Source organism: Vombatus ursinus, unplaced genomic scaffold (assembly GCF_900497805.2).
Source record: "Vombatus ursinus unplaced genomic scaffold, bare-nosed wombat genome assembly UNPS02011431.1, whole genome shotgun sequence".
NCBI classification, from domain to species: domain Eukaryota; kingdom Metazoa; phylum Chordata; class Mammalia; order Diprotodontia; family Vombatidae; genus Vombatus; species Vombatus ursinus.
The window spans coordinates 2,873,370-2,898,259 of NW_020951209.1; the positions used below are offsets into that span (position 1 = coordinate 2,873,370).

General features: G+C 39.6%; 1 protein-coding gene across 6 annotated transcripts in view; it reads left to right on the forward strand.

Moving 5' to 3' along the window:
- Positions 1–24,890, forward strand: part of DUSP16 (dual specificity phosphatase 16) — a 100,817-nt gene that overhangs the window by 49,224 nt on the left and 26,703 nt on the right. For 4 of the 6 annotated variants that reach the window (XM_027856446.1, XM_027856445.1, XM_027856448.1 and 1 more), the window contains 2 exons: positions 5,011–5,611; positions 7,322–7,460. In XM_027856446.1, coding sequence (XP_027712247.1) covers positions 5,384–5,611; positions 7,322–7,460 — 367 coding nt within the window. In that variant the 5' untranslated portion in view covers positions 5,011–5,383. Of the gene's footprint in view, positions 1–2,542; positions 2,562–4,795; positions 4,867–5,010; positions 5,612–7,321; positions 7,461–24,890 lie in introns of those variants that run through there. The other 2 variants (XM_027856450.1, XM_027856449.1) reach the window with 2 other exon arrangements.

Genomic DNA, 24,890 nt, shown 5'->3' on the forward strand with positions numbered 1-24,890 from the left:
ACACACACACACACACACACACACACACACACACACACACACACACAGACACTTCAGGTGCTAAGATGAGAAAACTGGTTTTTCTTCTTACTATCAATGACAATGATAATAGCATTATCTCCAAGTGGAGATGTTTTCAGAATATGTTTTACCTCATTCTGAGTCACCACACACTTTAATATTTGTTTTTGTTGTTTTTTTAATAACTTGACCTAGGACAGTTGCATAATGTGTATTGTTAGAAATTCAGAATTTTGACTTGGCTTTCGTTTTTTTCTGAAATAATGAAATTTACTTTAAAAATACAGGCAATGTTAAGTTTTTTCTTGAGGTTTAAGTAATGTACTCGCATTCTTATAGTAAAGACTGATTTTTTCTGCTGTAGTATTTTATGGAGTGATATCTTATACAAATGCAAAACACTACCTTCACTATGCAAATAAATCAGTCTTTTTTTTTTTAAACACACATCACCTATGAATACATATGTACTTTGCTTGATGGAATAGATTCATTACTACAAGTTTACTTTAAAGTGAATTTCAGTAAAAAATCAAATCATACTGTCTCATGAACTTTATAAATAAAATTACAGGTGGTTTTCTGTGGAACAGGGGGAGGGTATAAGTGACCCCAGATACAAAAGTCACACTTTATAGGATAGTAAACATTTTACAATTTCACATTTAAAGGAGAAAATGATAGTTTTCTCATAAATCTGATGATATATGAAGCACCTATAATTTCATTAATTTTGGAACTCGAATAGTATACAGAGAGTATGGGCCTCAGATTGAGGAAGATCTGAGTTCAAATCCTGCCTTTGACACATTACCCATGTGACTGTGGGCAAGTAAGTCACAACCTCTGCATGCTTCAGTTTTCTTGTATGTAAAATGAAGGTAATATAATAGCACCTACCTCCCAGGGTTGGGGTGAGAATCAAATGAGACAATATTTGTAAATCACTTAGCACAGTGGCACGTTGTAGATGCTTAATAAATCCCACTCTCCCTCCTTCCTTCCTTCTTTGTTCTTTCCCCACTTCACCCCATGGAGATCCCCCAGTTGTATCTAAGCCAGAGAATTGCCTGAGGCCCTAAGATGTGATATGATTTTCTGTTGGTCACAGCTAGTATCAGAAGTGGGACGTGAACCCAGGGCTTCCAGACTCCAAGTTCAATCCTCCCTCCCAGTGGTTCTCAAAGTGTGGTCTGAGACCTTTTCAGGGGCTCTACAAGGTCAAAACTATTTTCATAATAATGCAGAGATGTTTTGCTAATATGGTAAATATTGACAGATATAACCCATAGAAATGAAAGCTCTTTGTGGGGGCTCAGTAATTTTTCAGAGTGTAAAGGGGTCCCGAGAGCCATTGATCTCTATCATTGTGCGATGCTGCCTCTTAAATCTTACAATGTTAATAATTCTATCATTTAAGCATCTGTGATTTTGTCTGGATGGGAACTCTCCACTTGTGTACATTTCAGTACCTTTATGTCTTCACAAATGCTGCAGCTGAGCTTCTTAAGTCATAGTCATGAGCTTCTTAGGGTGATCTTAATCAGTTCTTGGCAGCTAGGTGGCACAGTGGATAGAGTGGATAGAGTGCCAAGCCTGGAATCAGAAAGACCTGAATTCAAATCTGACCTCAGACACATAACACTTACTAGCTGTGTGACGCTGGCCAAGTCACTTAACTCTGTTTGCTTCAGTTTCTTCATCTGTAACATGAGCTGGAGAAGGAAATAGCAAACCACTCCGGTATCTTTGCCAAAGAAAACCCCAAATGGGGTCATGGAGAGTTGTACATGACTGAAATAACTACAACAATCAGGTCTTAATGTTGAACTGGTCACAAAATACATTTATCTAGGGGCAACTAGGTGGCACAGTGGATAAAGCACCGGCGCTGGAGTCAGGAGGACCTGAGTTCAAATGTGGCCTCAGACACATAACACTTACTAGCTGTGTGACTCTGGTCAAGTTTGCCCAATTACCTCACCAAATAAATAAATAAATACAATTATTTTAAAAATGACTGGGAATCTGGCTCTTTATGTTTCTTTTATTACCAAATCAATGCCTAAACATTTTAAAATTTAAAATTTAAAAATCATTTAGTTATTACTAATAATCAATTATTAGGAATCAGTCAATAAGCATTTATTAAGTGCCTGCTATGTGCCAGGCATTGTACTAAGTGCTGGATAGGAATTATGTTTAGTCTCCTCTTTCCTTCTCTATTGTCTGTTTTCCCTGCCTTCCTTGGCCCCCCCACCCCGTCTGTGAATTTAGCCAAAACCAGGTGGATTTGACGTTTTTATAATTCCCCTTTTATAGATTGACTTTCTTCTTCCGCCTTGTATTTCCTCAGTCTGCTAACCCAAAGGAAGACATTGACCTGTCCTGATTCTCAGCATCAGTCATTTTAGACTATGGGAAAAGCACCAACTTCTTTTTGTTCTCTAATTCTTCCTTTTTTTGCCATCCGGATGCTAGTGGACTAATTATCACCATCAGCCACAGCAGCAGAAGCAGCATTTATTTAGTGCCTTAAGGTTTGTAAAACGCTTCACAGATATCTCATTTTATCCTTACGATAACCCTGGGAGGTAGCGGTTAGTTATTATTCCCACTTAAAGATGGGGAAACTGAGGCAAAGAGAGGTTAAGTGACTTGCCGAGGGTCACACAGCTAGTAAGTATCTGAGATGAAATTTGAACTCAGGTTTTCCAGACTTTAAATCCAGTGTTTAATCCATTTCACCATCTAGTTGTGTGGGATATATTCAGTCTGGTTTCCTTGCCAGTTAAGTTACTTAGGGAATAACATATCCATTAAGAAAGAGCCTTGGTTTGTGAGTGAGAAGATGCTAGCCTCAGTTATTGCACCCAAGGCCTAGTACAGCATTATAACCACTGTTGGAACTTAATACGTTTTGATTGACTGGATAGGAAGCAACTGTTTTGCCCGCCATTTGACCATCTTTCCCTTACTGCTCCACTGAGATTCTAAAAACACAAGATAACACAGGTTTAGTATCTGAGAAGTCCAGAAACACATCAGTAATGAATTGTTCTTTAAGCTCTATCTGAGAAAAGCTCCGCATTCAGATGTCGTGGACACTACAGACATGCCGGTTTTCATACCAGTGTTCAGTTTGAACATCTTAAAAAGATTTTCCGCTTTTTGAGATGAGTCTGGACCTGTGATTTCCTCGGTGTGGGAAACACTAGGTGTGGAAACGCCATCCACCAGGGCATATCAACCTTACTCTTTTGTTAGTTTATTGTGTTAGATGTGCTGACAGGTTACATGATTTCTCCTTGGTCACACAGCTAACATATTTAACATTAACGTTTCACATTGGGACAACAGTGCTGGATTTGGATTCAGAAAGACCTGAATTTGAATCTTAACTTATGACACTGGATAAATGTAAAACCCTGGGGGAAATCAGGTGGCCTTTCTCAACCTCAGTATCCTTATTTGTATAATGGGGATAATAATAACACCCAACTCCCAGAGTTATTGTGAGAATGGAATGGATGATATATGTAAAATGCTTTGCCAACCTGCAGTGCTGTGTAAATATTACACTTTATTATTATGTGTCAGAATGAGACCCTTGTCTCCAATGACCCTCCTCCTGCTTTGCTCATATTTTCTTACAAGATCCTATTTTAGAAATGTTAGGTCCCCCTTTTCCTCTGGGTGAAGTATAGTAGTTCTTTGTCTCTCGTATTGGGGCTGATGCATTGTGGCAAAAATGAGCTTACACTTATATAGTACTTTAAAATTTATAAAGCCTCCACACATATAAGTAGAACCGAAATTTAGAAAAAAGCTAGGGAGGGTTGTGAAGCAACCTTCCAGCCACCTGACTTGGTGGCTGGAATGGAGAGATCGCTGGAATTGGAACTCAGGAAGACCTGAGTTTGACTCTTGCTTCAGAAAGGACTTGCTGTGTACTCCTGTGTCAGTCACTTAGTTTATCTTAAGCTCAGTTCCTGCATCTGTAAAATGGGGATAATATTAGACCTACTTCACAGAACTGGTTTGAGGATAAAATAATAATATACATTAAGTTATTTGCAAACTTTTGTTTGTTATTCCATTTAATTTTCTCAATAACCACATGAGGTAGAGAGGGTAGGCATCATCCAAATTTTAAAGTGAGGAAATAAGGACCCTTTCATTGAATCAAAGTCATTCTTCAGTCCTGTCCAACTTTTTATAACCCCACTTGGAGTTTTCTTGGCAAAAGATATTAGAGTGGTTTACCATTTCCTTCTACAGCTCATTTTATAGATGAGGAAACTGAGGCAAACAGAGTTAAGTGACTTGCTCAGGGTCACACAACTATTAAGTGTCTGAGACCAGATTTGAAGTCAGTGACTCCAGACTGGGCACTCTATCCACTGTGCCACCTAGCTGCCCAACCCTCCTAATAGCTAAACGGCAAAAGTAATTTAAAATCCTGAGTTCTCATCTTTGCTTACCTGCCTCTCTCTCTCTGCACATCTGTCTCTTTTTGCCTGTCTTTCTCTGTCTCTGTCTCTCTCTGTTTCTGTCTTTCTGTCTCTGTCTCTGACTTTCCCTGTCTCTATCTGTTTGCCTGTCTCTCTATTTCCTATTCCTGCCCTAGAGGGTTCTCTACCCTGGAATTGAACAGTCATTCTTTGGGAAATTGCCAAGTAGTAAGCAAATGTGATGGAGTTAGTAATTTCCCTTTCCAGAGTAACTTAGTAGCCCTCCTCATGAGGTCGTACATTCATGGAGACACCTTTGTTGGCCCACAGTGCCATTTTACATCTTGAATTAGGCATGAATCTGCCGCTACCACCTGAGCTTTCTCTGGGGGTAAGCCCATTGCTTTCTTTTTGTTGAAATAAAACAAATGCCAAATGTAATTATGTAAATATTATTAATTTCCCAGACCGAGTAATTTAATGTTCCTTCTGTCTTTGTCTTTTTCTGTCTCCCATGTTTTTGCTCTTCATACAGGCTCTCAATCTATTGTAAAGTTCTTGGTGAGAGGGTGCCAAGGTAAAAGATGATGTAATGCAGGAGCAGCCCTAAAGCATCTTTTGTTGGAATTGTGAAATGGTTACTCCAGTCATTTCTTTATGAATCTAATGTGAGGGGCCGCTTTGTGGAATGAGCTTTTTGTAACAGCGAACCCACAGGAAAGAGAAAGAGACATTCACTTGAAGGACTCTTGCTGCAAATGGGTTTAAATTTCATTTTGCCAGTCGCTACCAGGCTGACCTCATACATCTTGGGTACAATGGAGTGGCTAAGCCTTTGAGTACACAACCATTACATCATCGTTGCCAATTTTAAAAAAGGAGGTAATAAAAGAGGACTTATTGTTGACATGGCTGATGAGATGACTGGGGCTCAAATTGCTACTGAGAGGTTGGTGGCTCTGCTCGAAAGTGGAACAGAGAAAGTACTCCTAATTGATAGCCGGCCCTTTGTGGAATACAATACATCCCACATTTTGGAAGCCATTAATATCAACTGCTCCAAGCTTATGAAGCGAAGACTGCAACAGGACAAAGTGTTCATTACAGAGCTGATCCAGCACTCTGCAAAACATAAGGTAACTTCTCTCTCTTTTTCTTGTAAATGAATACATTGAATGAGGAATAATTTGAACTAAAACATTTCTCCTTCCAGCTGGAGGAAGTAAATTTGTGAAAGCTGAAAATCCTTTTTAACTTTGGTACATCAAGTGCTTACCATTTGTATCGCGTTATTGTTAGAGTCAAGAATATTTCTCAATTAAACACAAGTTTACATTTTTAAAAATAAATTGGTTTTTTTAATTTGTTCCCCACCAATATGCCCTTTGAGGAACTTTTATTCATTTAATTTAAACATCATTCTCTGTATTTTACAAATGAACCCAGAGGTTCATAGGCAAATAAACTTGGAGCTGAAAGACACCCATAGGAGTCATCTAATCCACCCCTACCCTGCAATTTACAAAATAAGGAAACTGAGACCCAGGAAACTTAAATGACTTGCCCAAGGTCACACAAGTAGTAAGTGGCAGGGCTTGGATTCAGACCCAGCATGCTTTCTTCTCTCCTATGTGGCCTCCCTAAACACCATTTTTCAAAGTACTGTGGGGAAAAAAGTGAAATAGTATGCATTTTAGAAGGATAAATAATACCGATTTTATAGAGAAACGTAAAACTTTGCCCCATTCCAGTCTTATGATTAAAAGTTCATTCTTTTTTTTCTCATAAACATTTTTCATTAAATCAAGTTTAAAAAATTTCTTGAAATATTTTACAAAATAATTTCCTGCCAAAAACTGGTTTCTTCTATTGTAGGAAATATTTTTTTAAAAAATATGCTTTAGTAGTTCAGGGTCCGTGGTGTGTCAGTTTTCTGTATGTTTTATTTTCTGACTTTGGTTTCTCTCTATGGTAGTTTTACAAGGAGATTTATAATTGTCAAGGTCAGATGATTTCAAATGGAAATGGCATCATTATTTTTCCCTCTAAATTCGTCTTTATACGTAGAATGAATATTTGTGAGATTCTCTATCTAGTTATTTAGCCACATCACCTTTTTGTTTTAACTACAAACAGAAAATGAGAGACATCAACTACCATGAAAGAGATTAAACTGAGGGGTAGCTAGGTGGCTCAGTGGATAGAGCACCGACCCTGAAGTCACGAGGACCTGAGTTCAAATCCGGCCTCAGACGAAACACTTAACACTTACTAGCTGTGTGACTCTAGGCAAGTCACTTAACCCCAATTGCCTAAAAAAAAAAAAGAGAGAGAGAGAGATTAAACTGAATATGGACTACAGATGCAAACAGTAAGAATAATAATAATAATAATAATTATGGCCAAGACAGGGGTAGGGAACCTGCAGCCTCCAGGCCACATGTGGCCCTCTAAGTCCTCAAGTACGGCTCTTTTGACTCAGTCAAGGGAGGCCGCAGGTTCCCCTCCCTGGGCTGACATTTACATAGGGCCTACTATGTGCCATGCACTGTGCTAAGCGCTTTACAGTTATTTCATTTCATCTTCATAACAACCATGGAAGCTAGGTGCTGTTAGTATACCCATTTTACAGATGAGGAAACTGAAGCAAAGAGAGGGTGACTTGCCCAGGGTTACACAGCTACTGAGTGTCTGAGGCCAGTTTTGAACTCAGGTCTTCCTAACTCTGGAGCTCTATCCATTGCAACACCTACTTGCCTATATAGCTGCATTAGGATAATAATTGCCAGCAATTGAGGTGATCTCTCATTTTGTTCTTCCAAATATCCCACTTATTTGCATTTCAGGTTGACATTGATTGCAATTCAAAGGTGGTGGTGTATGATCAGAGCTCTCAAGATGTCGCCTCTCTAGCTTCAGACTCTTTTCTGACTGTGCTCCTGGGTAAACTGGAGAAGAGCTTCACCTCTGTGCACTTACTTGCAGGTAAGAAGATACCAAGTCTTCCGTGAGGGATGTGCACACCTATAGTAGTTCTGCAAGCTGTGGAAAAGCTCATTTTAGTCATAGATGTTCTGTTAAAAAAAAAAAAGTTATTTAATTGTAATGACTAAGTTTGGACCTGGAGAAAAATTGAGAAAATGTACCTTTCTCCCTTTTTTGCAGAGGTCAGGACTATATATGGGTATGATCCTGTCAGGCATGGTTGATGTATTAATTGTTGATGGTGAGCTGCTTTTTAAAAACCTTTGTTACAAGAGGTGGTTCGATGGGTAGGATATGTGTGTGATATATCCAGAAATCAACGTGATAAAAACAGAAGATATAAATAAAAAGAAGCTATTTTCAAAGCAATTTACTTATGGCTTTGAGGTACACTTTAAATCAATATGATTGCTTTATGTGTACTGAATATTGTCATTCTCCCAAATGGGTTCTTTTTGGCTCATCAGCTGTGTATTGGAACACATGATCAATGCAGCCACTGCTCCAAGCAGTGTTCCTATACTCATGAATTTACTTCTTCTACCTTATGTCCTGGGACTCCCCCCCAGCTGCTCCATATTATAATACCTCACTGATGGTTTCCCACTCTGTACAGGACCAAGAACAGACTAAGAATCAGAAAATGTTTTATATATTTGTAGTTGAGAATAGATCCAAGGTCACTTTAACACTTGTAGAAGGGAATGGATCCAGAAGGAGTGTGTGTCTGTATGTCTGTGTGTGTTGTATGTCTGTGTATCTGTTTCCCCTATATAATGTTGGAGACTGATTTTCACTTTATTGTATGGGCTGGTGTGTGTGTGTGTGTGTGTGTGTGTGTGTGTGTGTGTGTGTGTGTGTTTCCCCTATATAATTTTAGGAAATGACTTTGTCACTTTATTTTACAGGCTGATTCTTATTAAGCTTGGCCATTTACTATGGTGTGACCTTGGATAAGTCACTTAAGTTCTCTGAGACCCAATTTCCTCATCTATAATGGACTGGACTGGACTGGGTTTAGGCTAGATAAACTTTCAGGTCCTTTCCCACTCTCAGTCTGTGAGCCTGTGAACCACTAACTACTCTCCATATTTCATGGAAGGGACTTCTTTGGGAAGGAGGACTTATTTAAGACTCTCCTTTTACCTACCTCCAAAACAAATTTCTACACCTTTATGTAGGAGAGCTATCACCTTCACAGACATCATAACCACAGCTGTTTTACTGATACTCACGTAGAGAATTGTAAGATACCCAGAGACCAACAACCCAGAGTTTTGATGACAGGCCTGATGTATTAAGCTCATTCCTTGTTGCACATGTGATCACACAGTTGATTCATCTGGAATTTTGATTCTTTGGAGACTGAGGCTCCTAGGTGATATGGTAGATAGAGGGCTGGAGGTGGAGCCCAAAAGACCTGAGTTTGAATCTTATCTCAACAACTTACTAGCTATGTGAATGTGGGCAGTCACGTAACCTCTCTCTGTCTCAGTTTAATCATCTGGAAAATAGTACCTACCTCACAGGCTTATTGTGAGGATCAAATGAGGTGATATAGATAGATATACATATATGTATGTGTGTGTGTGTGTATATGTGTGTGTGTGTGTATGTATATATATCACTTATATACCACTATTATATATCACTTTACTATTATATATCACTCTGCAAAGTGGCATATAAATGTTAACCATTATAGTTTTTGAAGTATTTCATAATTCACGACCGTTTAGAACCAGGACACCAACCAGAAGAATGTTGGTGTTTCAGAGATATTTTTCTTGTTTCTGGAAGCAGCTTGGGATGGTTATAAAGAAGAACTGCACCAGGTGCAAGCTACACATTTTCTTATTATTCACATTAATTAACTTACAAAGTGCTTTGCAAACTTTAACTTGCTATACTATTCTGAGGCCAGCATATTGCCTGGCCATCTGTAGAAATTGTCCAAGTTGGTTGGTCTATTCAGATTTATATAAATATAAATACAAATATTTATATAAATACAAATACAAATACAAATATTTATATAGTCTAGACAATCTCCAAAATCAGTACTGTGGACTCCAGTGGGTGTGTTTTGGACCCTGAGGGCACTTATAATCCAACTCCTAACCAGGCTGTCATAGCAGCAGCTATTCCAGGCCACTGGGAAAATCTTCCCTGCCCAGAACCTACTCATTCCCTGTCCTCCAGATTACCTTGTGGCTGCAGCAGTGATTAGGCTGTATCCTGTGAAGCACTGACTAATGAGTAAGAGTCCTGTTGTTTTTCATTGTGGTTCAGTCAAGTTTATTTTTCAGTTGCGTCCCACTCTCTGTGACCCTACTTGGGGTTTTCTTATCAGTATCAGTAAAGATACTGAAGTGGTTTACCATATGCTTCTCCAGCTCATTTTATAGATGAGTAAACTGAGGCAAACAGGGCTAAGTGACTTGCTCAGGGTCACACAGCTAATAAGTGTCTGAGGCTAGGTTTGAACTCAGGAAGATGAGTCTTCCTGACTCTAAGCCCGGTGCTCTGTGCACTATGGCGCCACCTAGCTACCCATTTTTAGAATATACATGTTTCCTATTTTGGATCTTGTTTGTTGTTACCAAAGGCAATGGAGAAACATATGGGGGGTATAAACAGGCTTTAGTGTGTTTTTAGTGACAACTTGCAAACAAAAATGACATAAAAAATACCATCCAAGACATATATGATTAGAAATGATGGTGGGTCAGTTGTGGAGAGATAGAGCAGGATTAACAGATGAAGAATAGCCTGAGACCTGCCTTGGTACCCACAGAAGGATAAGAAAGATAAAGGATAAAAGAAAGGCTGGATTGGGTAGGTCCTCAGTGGAGGATGTGTGGGAGGACATAGGTAAGAGGAGCTTGAAATAGAAAGAGGGATGGATTATGATCAACATTTTTTGGGAGGAAGGAGGTTGCTCACATTGGTGCTAATAATACGTAGCATTTGTTTAGGGCTTAAGCCTTGCAAAATGGTTTTCATTTGTTAATCTTACTTGATCCTTGACAACCCTGTGAGACCTTGTGGTTATTATCCCTGTTTTACAGATGAGGAAACTGAGGCTGAAAGAGACTAAGTTACATACATCCAGGGTTACATAACTAGTAAGTATTTGAGGGAGGATTTGAACTCAGATCTTTCTGATTCCAAGTCCAGCATTCTATCCACTGTACCACCTAACTGCCTCATCCATGAAAGTGTTGTAGTATGTATTTGATTTAATACAATTGTTGGAAGAATCTTAGTTTTAAACCTTTTATTTTGCTTCTTTAGAGGCATCAGTGGCAAATTGGATAAAGAGCTAGCCTTGGAGGCAGAAAGACCTGGGTTCACGTTGCATGTCTGACACAATATTGACTGTGTGACCCTGGGCACATCTCTTCACCTGTGATTACTCTAGGCCACTTTTTTTCTTTTTTTTTTAAAATTAATTTATTTTGAATTATCAACAATCACTTCCATAAGCTTTTGAGTTTTAAATTTTTTCCCCCTTACTCCCCACCACCCTCCCCAGGACAGTGCACAATTTGATGTAGGCTATACATATACATTCCTATTAAACATATTTTCACATTAGTGATGTTGTAAGTAAGAATTAGAACCAATAGGAGGAACCACCAGAAAGAGGAAAGAAAACACAACAGAGGAAAAAAAAATAGCAAATAGTATGCTTCAATCTGCATTCAAACTCCATAGTTCTTTCTTTCTAGACCACTTTCTAAAACACAGAAAAGTCACAGAAAAGGTACTAACTTGGTTTAGTGGTGGCAGTTTTCTTACATGGGATCACCCTGTATTAGTGAAATCACAGGTTTAATCCCATTCCCTATCCTGTTAGAAAGTGAGAATTTAAAGCCAGTGCTGTTATTTGATTGCTAAATATTTGAGTCTTCAGTTTTCAAAGGAGGAGGATTAATCATAAACATTTGTGTAAAAACTGTTAAATTGATAGCAAGTAGGCTTGAATAACTTCTCTGTTCTCAAGTTCTCTGAAAAACAACTTTTTTATTTTATCATATTCAGTGAGAGTTCTCTGTCCCTTCCGTATTGGCACAGAGAGAAAAGTTTTGTTTCATTTTGTTTTCTCCTTGGGACTTTGCTCATGCCTGTTGCTTATGCTATGATCTCATCTTGTTTCTGTATCAGCTGAGAAATGATTACAGTATCCAGATCCTTTTTCCACTGATGGTGAGGCATTAGACCACTCGGGTGCAGAGGACCACTGTATTGCCAGAAGAACTTTCTAACATAATAAGGGATTAGTCATTGAAGATTGAGGGGCGTTTTTTGGTGGACGTGGTTAAAACTAGCTAACATTCAATATTATGCTGCATATGGTGGTTTTCTGTTTCACGTGCGAAACCTTCTGTGGCATCTCCTGGTACCCAATTTGTAGGAATCATTACTTGAAGTGAGCAGACTCAGACATTATCCTAAATGTACTCTGGTTTTTATCTGAAATCTTTTTACACGTATCTGTGACTGATTTAACAGCTAATTAAGCTACCTCTTCGTAGAGAAAACACTTTCAGAGGTTCCCTGAGTCCTGAACACACTGAGTCGATTTGAACACAAATTTATTTATTTACAATATCTCCATCTTAGCATCTGTTAATAACTAGCATCCCTGTCCTCTTTGGGAGCAGTTGCAACATCCATAAACAGACAGAAACTTGGAGCGTCTTTAGCTGGCCGTGCCTCTGACCGGTCAAAGACAACCCCTTTTTTCCTTCAACAGACAGAAACTTGGAGTGTCTTTAGCTGGCCGTGCCTCTGACCAGTCAAAGACAACCCCTTTTTTCCTTCAACTGGGTGTAGAATTGGGAAGATTCATCTTCATGAGTTCAAATCTCATTTCAGACACTTACTAGCTGTGTGACTGTGGGCGAGTCACTTAACCCTGTTTGCCTCAGTTTCCTCATCTGTAAAATGAGCTGGAGAAGGAAATGGCAAACCACTCCAGTATCTTTGCCAAGAAAACCCCAAATGAGGTCATGGAGAGTTGGATACAACTGAAAAACGACTAAACACACCTTTCCATCAAACAGAGAAGTGGGGTAAATGGGAAGGCATGCTGTGAAAGGTCTGTGTGGTAATTGTGGACAGTCTGTTCATGTGCCAAGATTGAGCCAATTAGATCACATGCTAAGGAATTGGAGCAGAAGAACAAGTGTTCAAGTTGACACTATCTCATTTGGGTAGAAAGGGAAATGGATCATCGTGGAAAAAATATCCACATCTGGGGCAGCTAGGTGGTGCAGTGGATAGAGCACGGGCCCTAAAGTCAGGAGTATCTGAGTTCAAATCTGGCCTCAGACCAGACACTTGACATTTACTAGCTGTGTGACCCTGGGCAAGTCACTTAACCCCAATTGACTAAAACAAAACAAAACAAAAAAAATATCCACATCAATAGTTAGAGGAAATAGCAAGGTGGTTGGAGATGATCCAGTATTTAAGCCATCATTTTTAAAGTCTTCTTTGCTTTTGTTTTTATTTTTGATTTTTACATTAAAAACTTTCCATAAGAAATTTTGTTGTTGTTCAGTCATTTTCAGTCACATCCAACTCTTCATGACCCCATTTAGGATTTTCTTGACAAAGATACTGGAGTGCTTTGCCATTCCTTCTCCAGCTAATTTTACAGATGAGGAAACTGAGGCAAACAGGATAAATGACTTGCCCAGAGTCACACAGCTAATGTCTAGGCTGAATTTGAACTCAGGAAGACAAGTGTTCCTGACTCCAGAGTGCAGGCACTCTATCCGCTACATTACCTAGTTGTCCACCAAATACCGAAACAAACTTTCTCACACAATATATTCTCTTAAAACAGTCATCTAATACAAAATGCTGTTAGGCCTTCAAAGCTCTTCATAACGTAGCTCCCTCCTATTTTTCCAGTCTTCTTACACTTCACTCCTCAACATATACCCTTCAGTCTAGTAACACTGGCCTCCTGGCTGTTTCACAAACAAGTCATCTTCCATCTCTCAGCTTTAGGCATTTTCTCTGGTGGTCCCACATGCCTGGAACAGTCTGTGTGAACTATTGACCCCTTTGGTTTCCTTTAAGTCCCAACTAAAATCCCACCTGCAACAGGAAGCCTTCCCTCACCCCTCTTAATTCAAGTGCTTTTTTTCATTATTTCCTATTTTTCCTATTATATTATGTTATTTCTATTATATTTTCTATTATAGCTTGTTTTCTCTCCCCATTAGAGATTGTAAGCTACTTGAGGGCGGGGACAGTCTTTTGCCTCTTTTTGTATCCTCAATGTTTATCACAGCACCAGACACACAGTAGGCACTTGGAATTGAATTAATCCATCGGTTCCTTTCCATATGATTTCAGAGTTTTGAAGGATATAGTAGGGAAACTATAAGTCAAAGGACTTTTTTGTGGACTGTGAGAAAATTTGTGTATTATCTGTCTGTTCCGTACTTAATAAAATTGTAGATTTGAGTTTTTCAAACTGTGTTACTTGCCCAGATGAGGCATTAGGAGTCAGCAACCAAAGCAGGAATCAGAGGACCCCAGAGACAGAAGGCAGTGGAAACCAAGACACCAGAAGACAGATTACAGTAAGATAGAGTAGCATTTGCTTCAAGCTGAGACATCTGAGTGGAGACACAAAAGGTCTCTGGCTGATTTGGTTGGGAGATATGCTGAGTGGAGTAGATGCATTGCTTTGCTTCAAGCTGATTCTCTGAAGAAAGGCCACATTGCTATTTGTCACCATCTATAGCTTGAAGGAGCGGTAATTTTTCTCTCAAACTGTGTTGCTCTTCTTAAAAAACGGGGCACAAGAAGGGAGCTGTTTGCTGGGAGCTATGTTGCTGGGAGCTGGTTGGAGATAGCAGAATCCTGCTGTGTGAAGAGCTGAGTGGGTTAATCCTTATTGCTTTTCAGTGCCCAGCAAGGAACAGACCTTGAAATCCGCAGGCCCCAGGCTTGGGACTGCTGTATTGCTGGAAAAGTTGTAATACTGACTAGGAGAGAATAACACTTCCCCAGCACCCTGCCAAGGGTGGCTGTGTTCCAAAAGAATTTGATACTGCTTGAGCAGCCCAAGAGTAGCAGAAAAGAAACTTTGCCCACCAGGTAAAACATGTACCAACCTACATTACAGTCTTAACTCCTATTACTCCTTTACTTAATCATCCACTCCATCCGGACTGGGATTTAACTGTATCTTTGCTTTTGTTCTTACCATTTAATACCAGGGATGACCTCACTTCCATCTCATGGATGAATACCTTCACTGTCTCTAAATCTTGACCATCCTGAAAGTCCATATCCTACCTCTTCCATCAAAACTTACCTGACCAGTGCTCTCTGAACTTTTTATAGCCATTATTGCATATCTAAATTATTTGGTAAATATTCACGTACCAACTTGTAACATCCTGTACATTGTTTTCCTGAAGTATTATCTAAATCTTACCTCATTGTTTATCTGTAATTTGTTTCTATCATTTCCTTGATGAAATCGTAAACTCCTTGAGGCCAGGAACCTTGTTTCAAACATCTTTGTATGCCCTGGGACACCTGATACAGTGTCTTACACATAGTAGGGGCTCAAATAACTGTTTCATATTTTTGCAGTAGTTTTTATTTGTAGGTTAAGGCATTTCTGTTTTATAATAATGCCATTGTATAATTCCAGAAGTATGGATCTGACTATATAATTCCCTTATTTAATGAATTCCAGTGGTTTGCTGTTACCTCTAGGATTAAATGCCAATTCCTGTTTGTCTTTTAAAGTTTCAAAACCTTACCCCATCCCACCTTTCCAGGCTTATTAGACATTACTCTTCTTGTGCTTAAGGCCTGTCCACTAAGACAGGCCTTTTGATTCTTCTTCATACAATGCATTTCATCTCCTGTCTCAGTATATTATATGCCTTCATCTTCATCTCTGCCTCTTAGAATCATCCCTAGTTTCCTTCAGAACCTCCTCCCATTTGAGATTTTTCTAATTCTTGCCCCCCCCACCAATGCCAGTGCCTCCTCCCCAAATTACTTTGTTTTTATTTTATGCATTTTCTATCTCCATATATATGTACATGTTGCTTCTCCTATTAGAGTGTAAATTCCTTGAGGTTAGGGACTGGTTCACCTTTGGTTTTGTATTATATTACTTAGTATGGTGACTGGTAGATAGTAGACCCATATTAAATGTCTTGTGGGCGGCTGATTAATCTGGATACTCTCCTAACTGGCTTTTTCTGTCACATTTCTGTTCTATTGTCTGACAAGCAGAATCTCTATACAGATAACTTCCAGATATCTGTATCTGGAATATCCCATCTCTCATCGTATATCTACTCCTGGATATCCCACAGACATCTGAAACTCAATATATCTAGAATTGAACTTGTTATATTTTTGCTTCTCTCTACACACCCCTCCCCAACTTTACTGTTTCTCACAAAGGCACCACCACCTTTCCAGTTGTACAGGTATCTAACCTAAGACATGTTCTCAATTGCCAAGTCTCATAGATTCTGTCGCTTCCATATTTGTCACATCTATCCCTTTCTCGTTACTCGCACCTAAACCACCCTATTTCAGGCCTGCATCACCTGGTTTGAACTACTACAAAAACCTCCTAACTGGTCTCCCTTCATCCTGTTTCTCTCCTGTCTAATCCATCAATAGATATTTATTGAATACCTACTATGTGGATAAAAATGTGCAAAAAGAAAGACAGTCCCTGGTCTCAATTGGTTTATATGCTAATGGCGGAAGAAAAAACACAAAAGGAAAGAGAAGAATGGGGTTGGGAGGGAGGAGTCTTGATTTTAAAAACCTTCCACAACCTATACCCAAACTTCCCGCCACACCCCCCAGTACAAAAAAGGATAAAGAGTTGAACTGGTTCACTTAGGCTAAGATTGGAAAGGGAGAAGAAGATAACCAGAGCCAAAGTGATGGCTTAGGAAAACACTAAGATCTGGGGGGCATCATAGGCTACAGAGAAGGTGCTGAGTAGGTTTAGAGGATTGAGACATGGGGACAGATGGAGTGGTAGCAGATTGTGATCAGGTAAAGGAATTTCAGAGTTCTTGATCATGCAAGTGGGCCATTTGTAAATGATGGCAAAAGCTCTATGTATAGCTGAGGTGGAGGGGAGAGGAAAGGTCTGCTGAGGAAGGCAGGTGAATACACGCTTCATGGTCATCTCTCGTGGCCCTCCTTGGAATTGTAACGACCTTGTTCAAGGGAGGCCTTGAGTTCTCAAGAAGTCATCTGTTGCTAGTAAAGGCGGGTGGTGACATGTTCTGGGTTCCATCCTTGCAGCAAGTAGGAGCAAAGCCATGATGATATGCCCCCAGGGACCTCTGGAAGCACATCAGAAGGCAGTTTGTGTGCCTCAGGGGGCCTTGCCTCTGGTTGGGCTGGAGCAGGCTCTGGTGGTATTGATTGATTGACATCTTCCGGGCCATTTATAATGGCCTCTCAATCCTAGTCCTTCTTGACCTTTCTGGAGCATTTAACACTGTTGGCTGTCCTCTCCTTCTGGACACTGTTCTCTCTTGGTTCTTCTGGAAACTACTTGTCTGAATGCTCCTCAGTCTCCTTTACTTAGTTATTTATCAAGTTGTCAACAGTCATTTATTAAGTGTCTCCTCTGTGCCAGGCCCTATGGATACATTATGGCAGAAAACAGTCCCCTGTTTTCCAAGAGCTTACAGACTATACTCCTGACTCATCTCCATAGGACTTTCTCTACCATGCCATAGAAATCTTGTCACCTTGGAAGTTCACTTCGCCCCTGGATTACTTCTTAGATTAGAAGTAGCTCTGTCCCTGGGGCCTGACTCTCTCTCTCTCTCTCTCTCTTTCTCTCTCTCTCTCTCTCTCTCCATCTCTCCATCTCTCCATATATATATATATATATATGTATCTGTCTCTCTCTTTTTCTCTCTTTCTTTCTTTTTCTTTCTCTACTCTTTCTTTCTTCCTTCCTTCCTTTCTTTCTCTCTTTCTGTCTGTCTGTCTTTCTAAATGATTCCTCCAGAATTTCTATTTTAAGGCAAATGCCTAGATCAACAATGTCTTTTTTTTTCTTTCCATAACATAGTATAATAAAAAAGATGCATCGTTGTCAGGGACATAGCTTCTAATGCAATCCATCCTCCATACAGACACCAGAGGGATTTCCCTAAAGCTTGGATCTGACCATGTCACCCTGCCCTCATCCCCTCCACTCACTAAACTCCAGTGGCACTTTCTTCCTCTGGGATCCAATATAAATTCCCCTTTTTGGTGTTTAAAACTCTTTACAACCTGGCCCCATCCTACCTTTCCGGCCTTTTTTGCCCATTCCTCCCCTCATATACTTTATGGGCCAGCTGTACCTGCCTCCTCCTTGTTCCTCAAAGGATGCCTCCCATCTCCTTTTGCTGGGCCTTTGGCCATCCCCTGTACTGGGCATGCTCTCCCTCCTTCCTCTCTTTAAATCCCTTGTTTCCTTCATGCCTCAGCTCGAGGACCACCTTCTGTGTGGAGCCTTTCCTGATTCCCTGGGTGCTAGTGTTTTCCCCTCCAGTCTCCCTTTGTATCAGATTTCTATGCACTTCATATGTACCCAAAATGTACATGTTGTCATAGAATATAAATTGCTTGAATTCAGGGGCTGTTTTGCTGTTTTCTTTGCACCTTCACACCTAGCACAGAGCCAGGCACATTGAAAGCATTTAATAAAGTGCCTGCTTAATAAGCTAATGGGAGAATATAATAAATACATAGGTAAGTCTTGGCAAGGTCTATATAATAGATATGCAGTCTCTTCTGTTCTGCTATGCATATGCAAATGTGCATTCTAATTTGATATTTGTTAAGTTCAGGCTGAAAATAAAAATTAATTTTTAGGGAGAAAAGAAGTGGTAGGGGCAGAAGTAGGTCCAGATTAAATTCTTTATATAAACATTTGAGGTGAGAAGGATAAAAAAAATCGCATTATTTCCTCTACTAACCAGAGTGTATGTATCTTTCAGTTGTATTTTTTGGAGGTTTGACTATAATTTATATTTTGTCCCTGCATCCTTCTGACTTCATCTGGTGGATTCTACAGAGGGCAAGGTACATCTTTTGGTATGAGCATAACAAAACATACAGTGGATAGAGCACCAGGCCTGGAATCAGGAATACCAGAGTTCAGATCTGGTTTCAGATTCTTACTAGCTGTGTAACCCTGGGCAGGTCATTTAACCTCTAGTTGTCTCTTTTTCCTCATTTAGGGAATAATCATCGGGGGATAATAATAGCACTTACTTCCCAGAGTTGTTGTAAGGATCAAATGAGATAATTGTAAAGTGCTTAGCTCAGTACCTGGCACATAGTAGGTGTTATAGAAATGTTAACTACTGCTACTATTTTTTCACCTCTCTTTGCCTCGATTTCCCTATCTGTAAAATGGGGGTAATACCTACCTCCCAGGTTGTTGTGAGGATCAGATGAGGTCATAATCATAAAGCGCTTAGCATAGTATGTGGCACATAGTAGGCACTTTATAAATGTTAGCTATTATTATTATTATTAATTTCCCTAAGCAAAAAAACAACAGCAACAGGCATGGTCTTGTAAAAAGACCACTTGATTTGAAATTAGGGGCCTGGTTTTGAATCCAGGCTCAGATCTTGTTATGAGTGATAATTACACTAACCATTTGCATTACTCTCCAGGGGACCTTGGGCAAGGTTCTTTCTGGGCCTCAGTTTTCTCATTTGTGGAATGAGAGCTTCAGGCTAGACAATCTCCAAGCTTTCTTTTAGTTCTACGTCTTGTGGTCCAGTGACATTGTTTTAGTATGAGGATGAGCAGGTATGTTACTGCTCGTAGATCTCTTTTGGGAGGGCACATAATTTTTTTGCCTTTTTTGGGGGGGGGGTGAGGCAGTTGGGGTTAAGTGACTTACCCAGGGTCACATAGCTAGTAAGTGTCAAGTGTCTGAGGCCGGATTCGAACTCAGGTCCTCCTGACTCCAAAGCCAGAGGTCTATCCACTGTGCCACCTAGCTGCCCCAGGTCTAGCTGTTTGGCTTAGGTGGTGACTAGCTGCTACCAAACCTAAGTGTATAAAAGGAATTTAGGGCAAGTGAGTGGAAAGTTAAATTGAGGGTGGGAGGAGCTTTTGTAACCATTTAAGCAGATCTTCAGTACCATGGCACAGTAAAGAATGGATTATAAAGTATGACCTAATAATATTGGAGTTATCCGATTATGGGGCTGGAAGGGACCTTAGAAATCATCTAACCCAGGCCCCTCATTTTAGAGATAAGAATATTTGAGGACCAGAGAAGCCCAGGACTTTGCCCAAGGTTGCAGAGATTTACAAATTTAAATTTGCAATTTTCAAAGCAGAACCAAGATTCAAACAAACAGACCTTTTGGCCACCACTGTGTGACTTCTCTGAGTCTCAGTTTCTCATCCATAAAATAAGGGATTTAGACTAGATGGCCTCTCATTTCCCTTCCAGTTCTAAGTGTGTGACCCTGTGATTCTGGGGCTCCATGTCCATCATTCTTTCCACAGAACCACCTTCCTCTAACTCCAAATCCAGTGTTGTTTAAACTTCAGGAATGCTGGTGATGAATTCGTTCTGGAATAGAAACTAATTGGGGGTTCTTAGGGCAGAGAGTTATAGTCTGGTCCAAGAAAATTATTCTTTATTCTGAATTAGAAATTTTTCTATAAGTGAATATGTAAAATAAAAATATTCTATTATAAATTCTGAACAAATTGCCTCAATCTGCTTGTTAAAGGAGCTAAATGTTATTTGGCTAGTAGTGGGGATGGGGAGTATATTTTAGAGGCAGATAAAAATTGAGTGAGACTGCAGCTACTTTTTAAGGTTTCAGGGAAAATAGGCAGCCTCACTGGCAGATGATTAACAGAATTGCACCACGAGATACATATCACAATGAATGAAAGGTCAGGGAGTGGAAAAAAATTGTCAGTGAAGGAGGATGTCAGCAGAATGGAACATTGTCATAGATAAACATCAAGGAAAATGTAGTTAGTTATGCCTGAGATAGTGTCTTTCCTAGGAAGTTACATCAGTCCATTGCTAGGGGCATTTAAAGGTAGACTTCGAACACTCAATGAGGCTTAGTGTAGAAAACAGTGGTGCCCTGATTCCTTCAGAATGTTAGGTTACCTAACATTATTCCAGATATTACACCATTGCTTGGCTAAGTTCTTGTAAAATTTTCCATAAAACCTTTTTTTAATTAAGATTTGGGGAAAATGGCATTCATTTCAGCTTTGTCTCTGTAAACCAATTTGAATTTCATCTCTTCTGGAGGTAGTGTTGTCTGATAGAGGGAATAAAAACTAAACAAAACAAAACAAAAAAAACCTCCTTTCAGGCCTGATACTGACTTAACAGGTAGGTATTGCAGCAGATTTATTACTGTTCTTGGAGTCTGGACCTGAGTTCATGTCTGACCTCAGACACTTACTAGCTGTGTGACACTGACCAAGTCACTTAACCTCTGTTTGCCTCAGTTTTTTCATCCATAAAATGGGAATAATAACAGCACCTGCTTCCCAGGGTTGTTAGGATCAAATGAGATTAGTAATTCTAAGGCACTTAGCACAGTGCCTGACACATAGCACTGTATAAATGTTAGCTATCATTATAATTATTGTGTTATATTTCTGTTAAGTACTTTGCAAACCTTAAAGCACTATATATACATATATGTTTATATATATATACACAAACATATATGTATATGTCTGTATGCTGTCTATTATTATAAATAAGCTAAGCAACTTAAAAGAAATTCATTATAAATCTGAATCCACTAATGAATCTTCTTTGTCATTAATTTTAAGTACCCCTGACCAGAGTCCTTGTGAGGTCCCCTCACGTGTCTAATATTTATAGACCTACTACAAAGCCAAAGCTTTTGGGAGGATGGCATGTGGGTTTCTTAAGTCTTTCAAAGAGGGGAAGACATTTTTAGGAATTTCTCCATCCTGCACCCAAGTAGGGAATCCCAGAATTTTTTTTTTCCTTTTTGGTGAGGCATTCGGGGTTAAGTGACTTGCCCAGTATCACACAGCTAGTAAGTGTCAGGTGTCTGAGGTCGGATTTGAACTCAGGTCCTCCTGACTCCAAGGCCGGGGCTCTATTCACTGTGCCACCCAGCTGCCCCCCAGAATCTTAAGAACTGAAAGAGACCACCTCATCCAGCCTCTACCTCACTTTTACATCCCCCTCAAAGCTGTGCTTGAAGGCTTTGATGAGGAGGAGTCCACTGCCCCCTGAGGCAGTCCGTTCAGCTTTGGGATAGGGAGACCTGATTATTAAATTCTCTGCTTCTTCTAATTCTTGCTTCTGTGAGCCAAAAGAAAAAGTCTAATCCCTTTTCCTCATGACATCCTTCAAATAATTGATGCCTATTACAATCATCCCAGTTCTTCTCTTTCACAGTCTTAACAGCCTCAGCTTTCAACCACTTGTCATATTTTCCGGTCTTCTTTCTATCTTGGTTTCATCTTCTTGATATTTTCTACCTTACTTAACTATGACCTTCCTTTTTTAAAAAAAAAATCATCATAAGATTTATTTTTTAAGTGTATGTTAAATTTAACAAGATAGTACCCAGAATGGCTTGCTTGTCTGTGTCCCCGTCTAAAACTTTTTTTCTTGTGCCCTTCTGTGTATTTTTAATGTTTCATTCATAGGCAGGGTGAAAGAGTAGGCTGCCAAATGGCCAGGATGAATATGCCAGCTACATATAGTGAGGGCTGACGTCCCAAGTGCCATATTTTGTTTGGGCCCAACAGATTTTCCCCCAAACCCAACCACCAATTTCATTCTCTGAAAACAGTTTTTAACAAAACTACTTAACAGAGTGAATATGACGGTTGTCACTTGTCACTTTCCATTTTGCTGTTTACTGACTATTAACAGATAGGAAGGATATGTGCTTTAACTTTGACAGTATCTTTTGATAATTGTCCCTTGTATTAGACCTGAGTTTTGTTAGCTCTCCTAGAGCTGTTTCATAGGAGCTATATTCAATCCATGTCTCTTTTGTTGTATTTGTGAAGTTGGATTTTGAAACCACATACAGAACTTTACATTTATTCATATTAGAAGATTTAGATGAACTGATGAGAAGAGAAAAACGCAGACCAGGAAAACAGGAAACATAATTTCTACAACTATGTCAGTGGGGAGGATCAAAGTAACAAAATAATTGAAATGGAATGCATTGAAACCCTAGGGACCAGCCTTGAGCTCAAAGAAGAGATGCAAGACCACGCATTCTTCCACTAACACTTTATTGAATGTTAGACCTCTTTTATATGAAGCTTGGTTTTGCTGAATTTTTTTTTCCCCCTCTCTTTATAAGGGATAGTCCTCTGGGAGATAGAAGGAGGAGGGATACAATGGGAGCTGCAGGTGATGGAAAAAGCAGATTTCTTGACTTGTGGTTAAGATGGCAATGTGAAAGGTCAGAGAGAGGCCCTTTTTTCCCCTATCAACCTTAGTACATATTAGGAGAAGATTCTAGAAAGACCAAAGACAAAGAAAACCTAAAAGAATTGGCAAATGCCTACATCTAGGCCAGAATGGCACAGAAAGATAACCAGAAGCCAGCATAGGTCAGTAGAGGGGTCTCTCCAGGGAAGCCAGCAGGAGCATAGATATTCTTGGAAACTTGCGGTAGTGTGGGAGGAGAGTGCTGAAGTCAGGGAGGAGCCACACCAGGGAAGTTATCATGAGCACTGGTAAATGACTGAGAAGCTGCCAGAGGCAAGTGTCCGAGGGAAACCAAAACTGACTTTCACAAATGGACCTGAGACTAGGCTGTGCTTTAAACCGAGGCATTGCGTGACAGCACCAGCTTAAATAACAGGGTGCCTGACGCTAAATTCTGACTTTGGCCTGTGAGAATGTAAGCCAGAGACAGAATCACTCCTGATGGGTCAGTGCCCAGGGAGACAAGGCAAAAATAGTCATCAAAAGAAATCTGAAAAGGTTTGAACAATGGAAAGGAGCTAAATGGAATGTTTACATTCTAATGGGAAGAAAGGGATAAGTTTTCCTTCAGAGTCCTACTATTCTAAAAAGTTAGAGAGGGAGTTAGTGAGAACATTTTCCTGTTTTGTTGATTGATTGATTTTCTTGGTTTTCTGAGAGGAAGGAAAAATAATGTAGTAGGGAGGAAGTGAGGAAGAAGAGAGAGGAACGTTATTTCATGGGCCAGAAGAATGGTGGTTACTCCTCAACCGTCATTGTCAGAAGCCATACACTAGAGTTGTTGTTTTTGTATAAATAAACACTTTCATCTCCAGAATTTTCTCCCTGGGGCCCCCGCTGTCCTGGTGGATGATTTCCTGACCCATTATTTCAGGCAACTTAAGCCATGCGTTATTTTACTCTCTCCTCATTTACCATCTTCTGAATAGCTTCATCCAGAACCTTACTGCTATACACTTATCCTTCTCCCTACCTTCTATTTCTGGAACCCTTATCAAACCGAAACTGTCACTGTTCCTGGAAAAGGTGTAGCGGTCTACTCCCATATGGTCCTCCTCACTATTCCTGTAACCTGCCCCCTTCCCACTACCACCACCCGTTCCCTTCTGATGTCTCTGTCTGTTGGAAGGTAAACTCCTTAAAACCATAGTTTTGCCTCATTGTTTATCCCCAGCATTGAGCACAATGCCAGTCACATAAGTGCTTAATAAATGCTTGTTGATTGACTGACTAGCAGGGACTGTCTTTGCTTTGTTTTATATCTACAATACATGCTAAATAAATGCTTTTTCTTTTTGTCATCCAAGAATATACAAATATAGCTGCTTGTGGCTATCGAGTTGAACCTACTTGGGTTGTTATTTGGCTTCTCTTTTTCATTTGTAACTTTCTTCTTCCTTTTCTTTTATTGAGTTTTTAGAAGGATATTGTCTTGTGAAATTTTTTGGAGCCAGTTAGGAAATAATGAAAAAAAATGTGGTGAGAGAAGACATCAAAGCTCTAGAATTTGAAAAGTTAAATACCAAACAAATTAAATTAAGTTATAATGGAAAGAGCTAAGATCTGACTGTGGGGTTTATTAAAAGGGCCAGTCAGAAGCTGGGAAAATTTGTTTGCTTAATTGATTCTAAGACAGCCAGTCAGCACCCAGGGAGGAATCTTAACACAAAATCAGCTTCATAAATGCAGGATGGGGTAGGCATGATTAGATAGCCGTTTGCTTGAAAAAAGATTTAGGGATTTTAGTGTGTTAAAGGTTCAGGTTAAATCAACATTGTGATATAGTTAGTTAGCATTTATATCATAATAGCTAGCATCTGTATAGTACATTAAGGTTTGCAAAGTGCCTTACATAGGTCATAGTACATGATCCTCACAACAATCCTGTGAGGTAA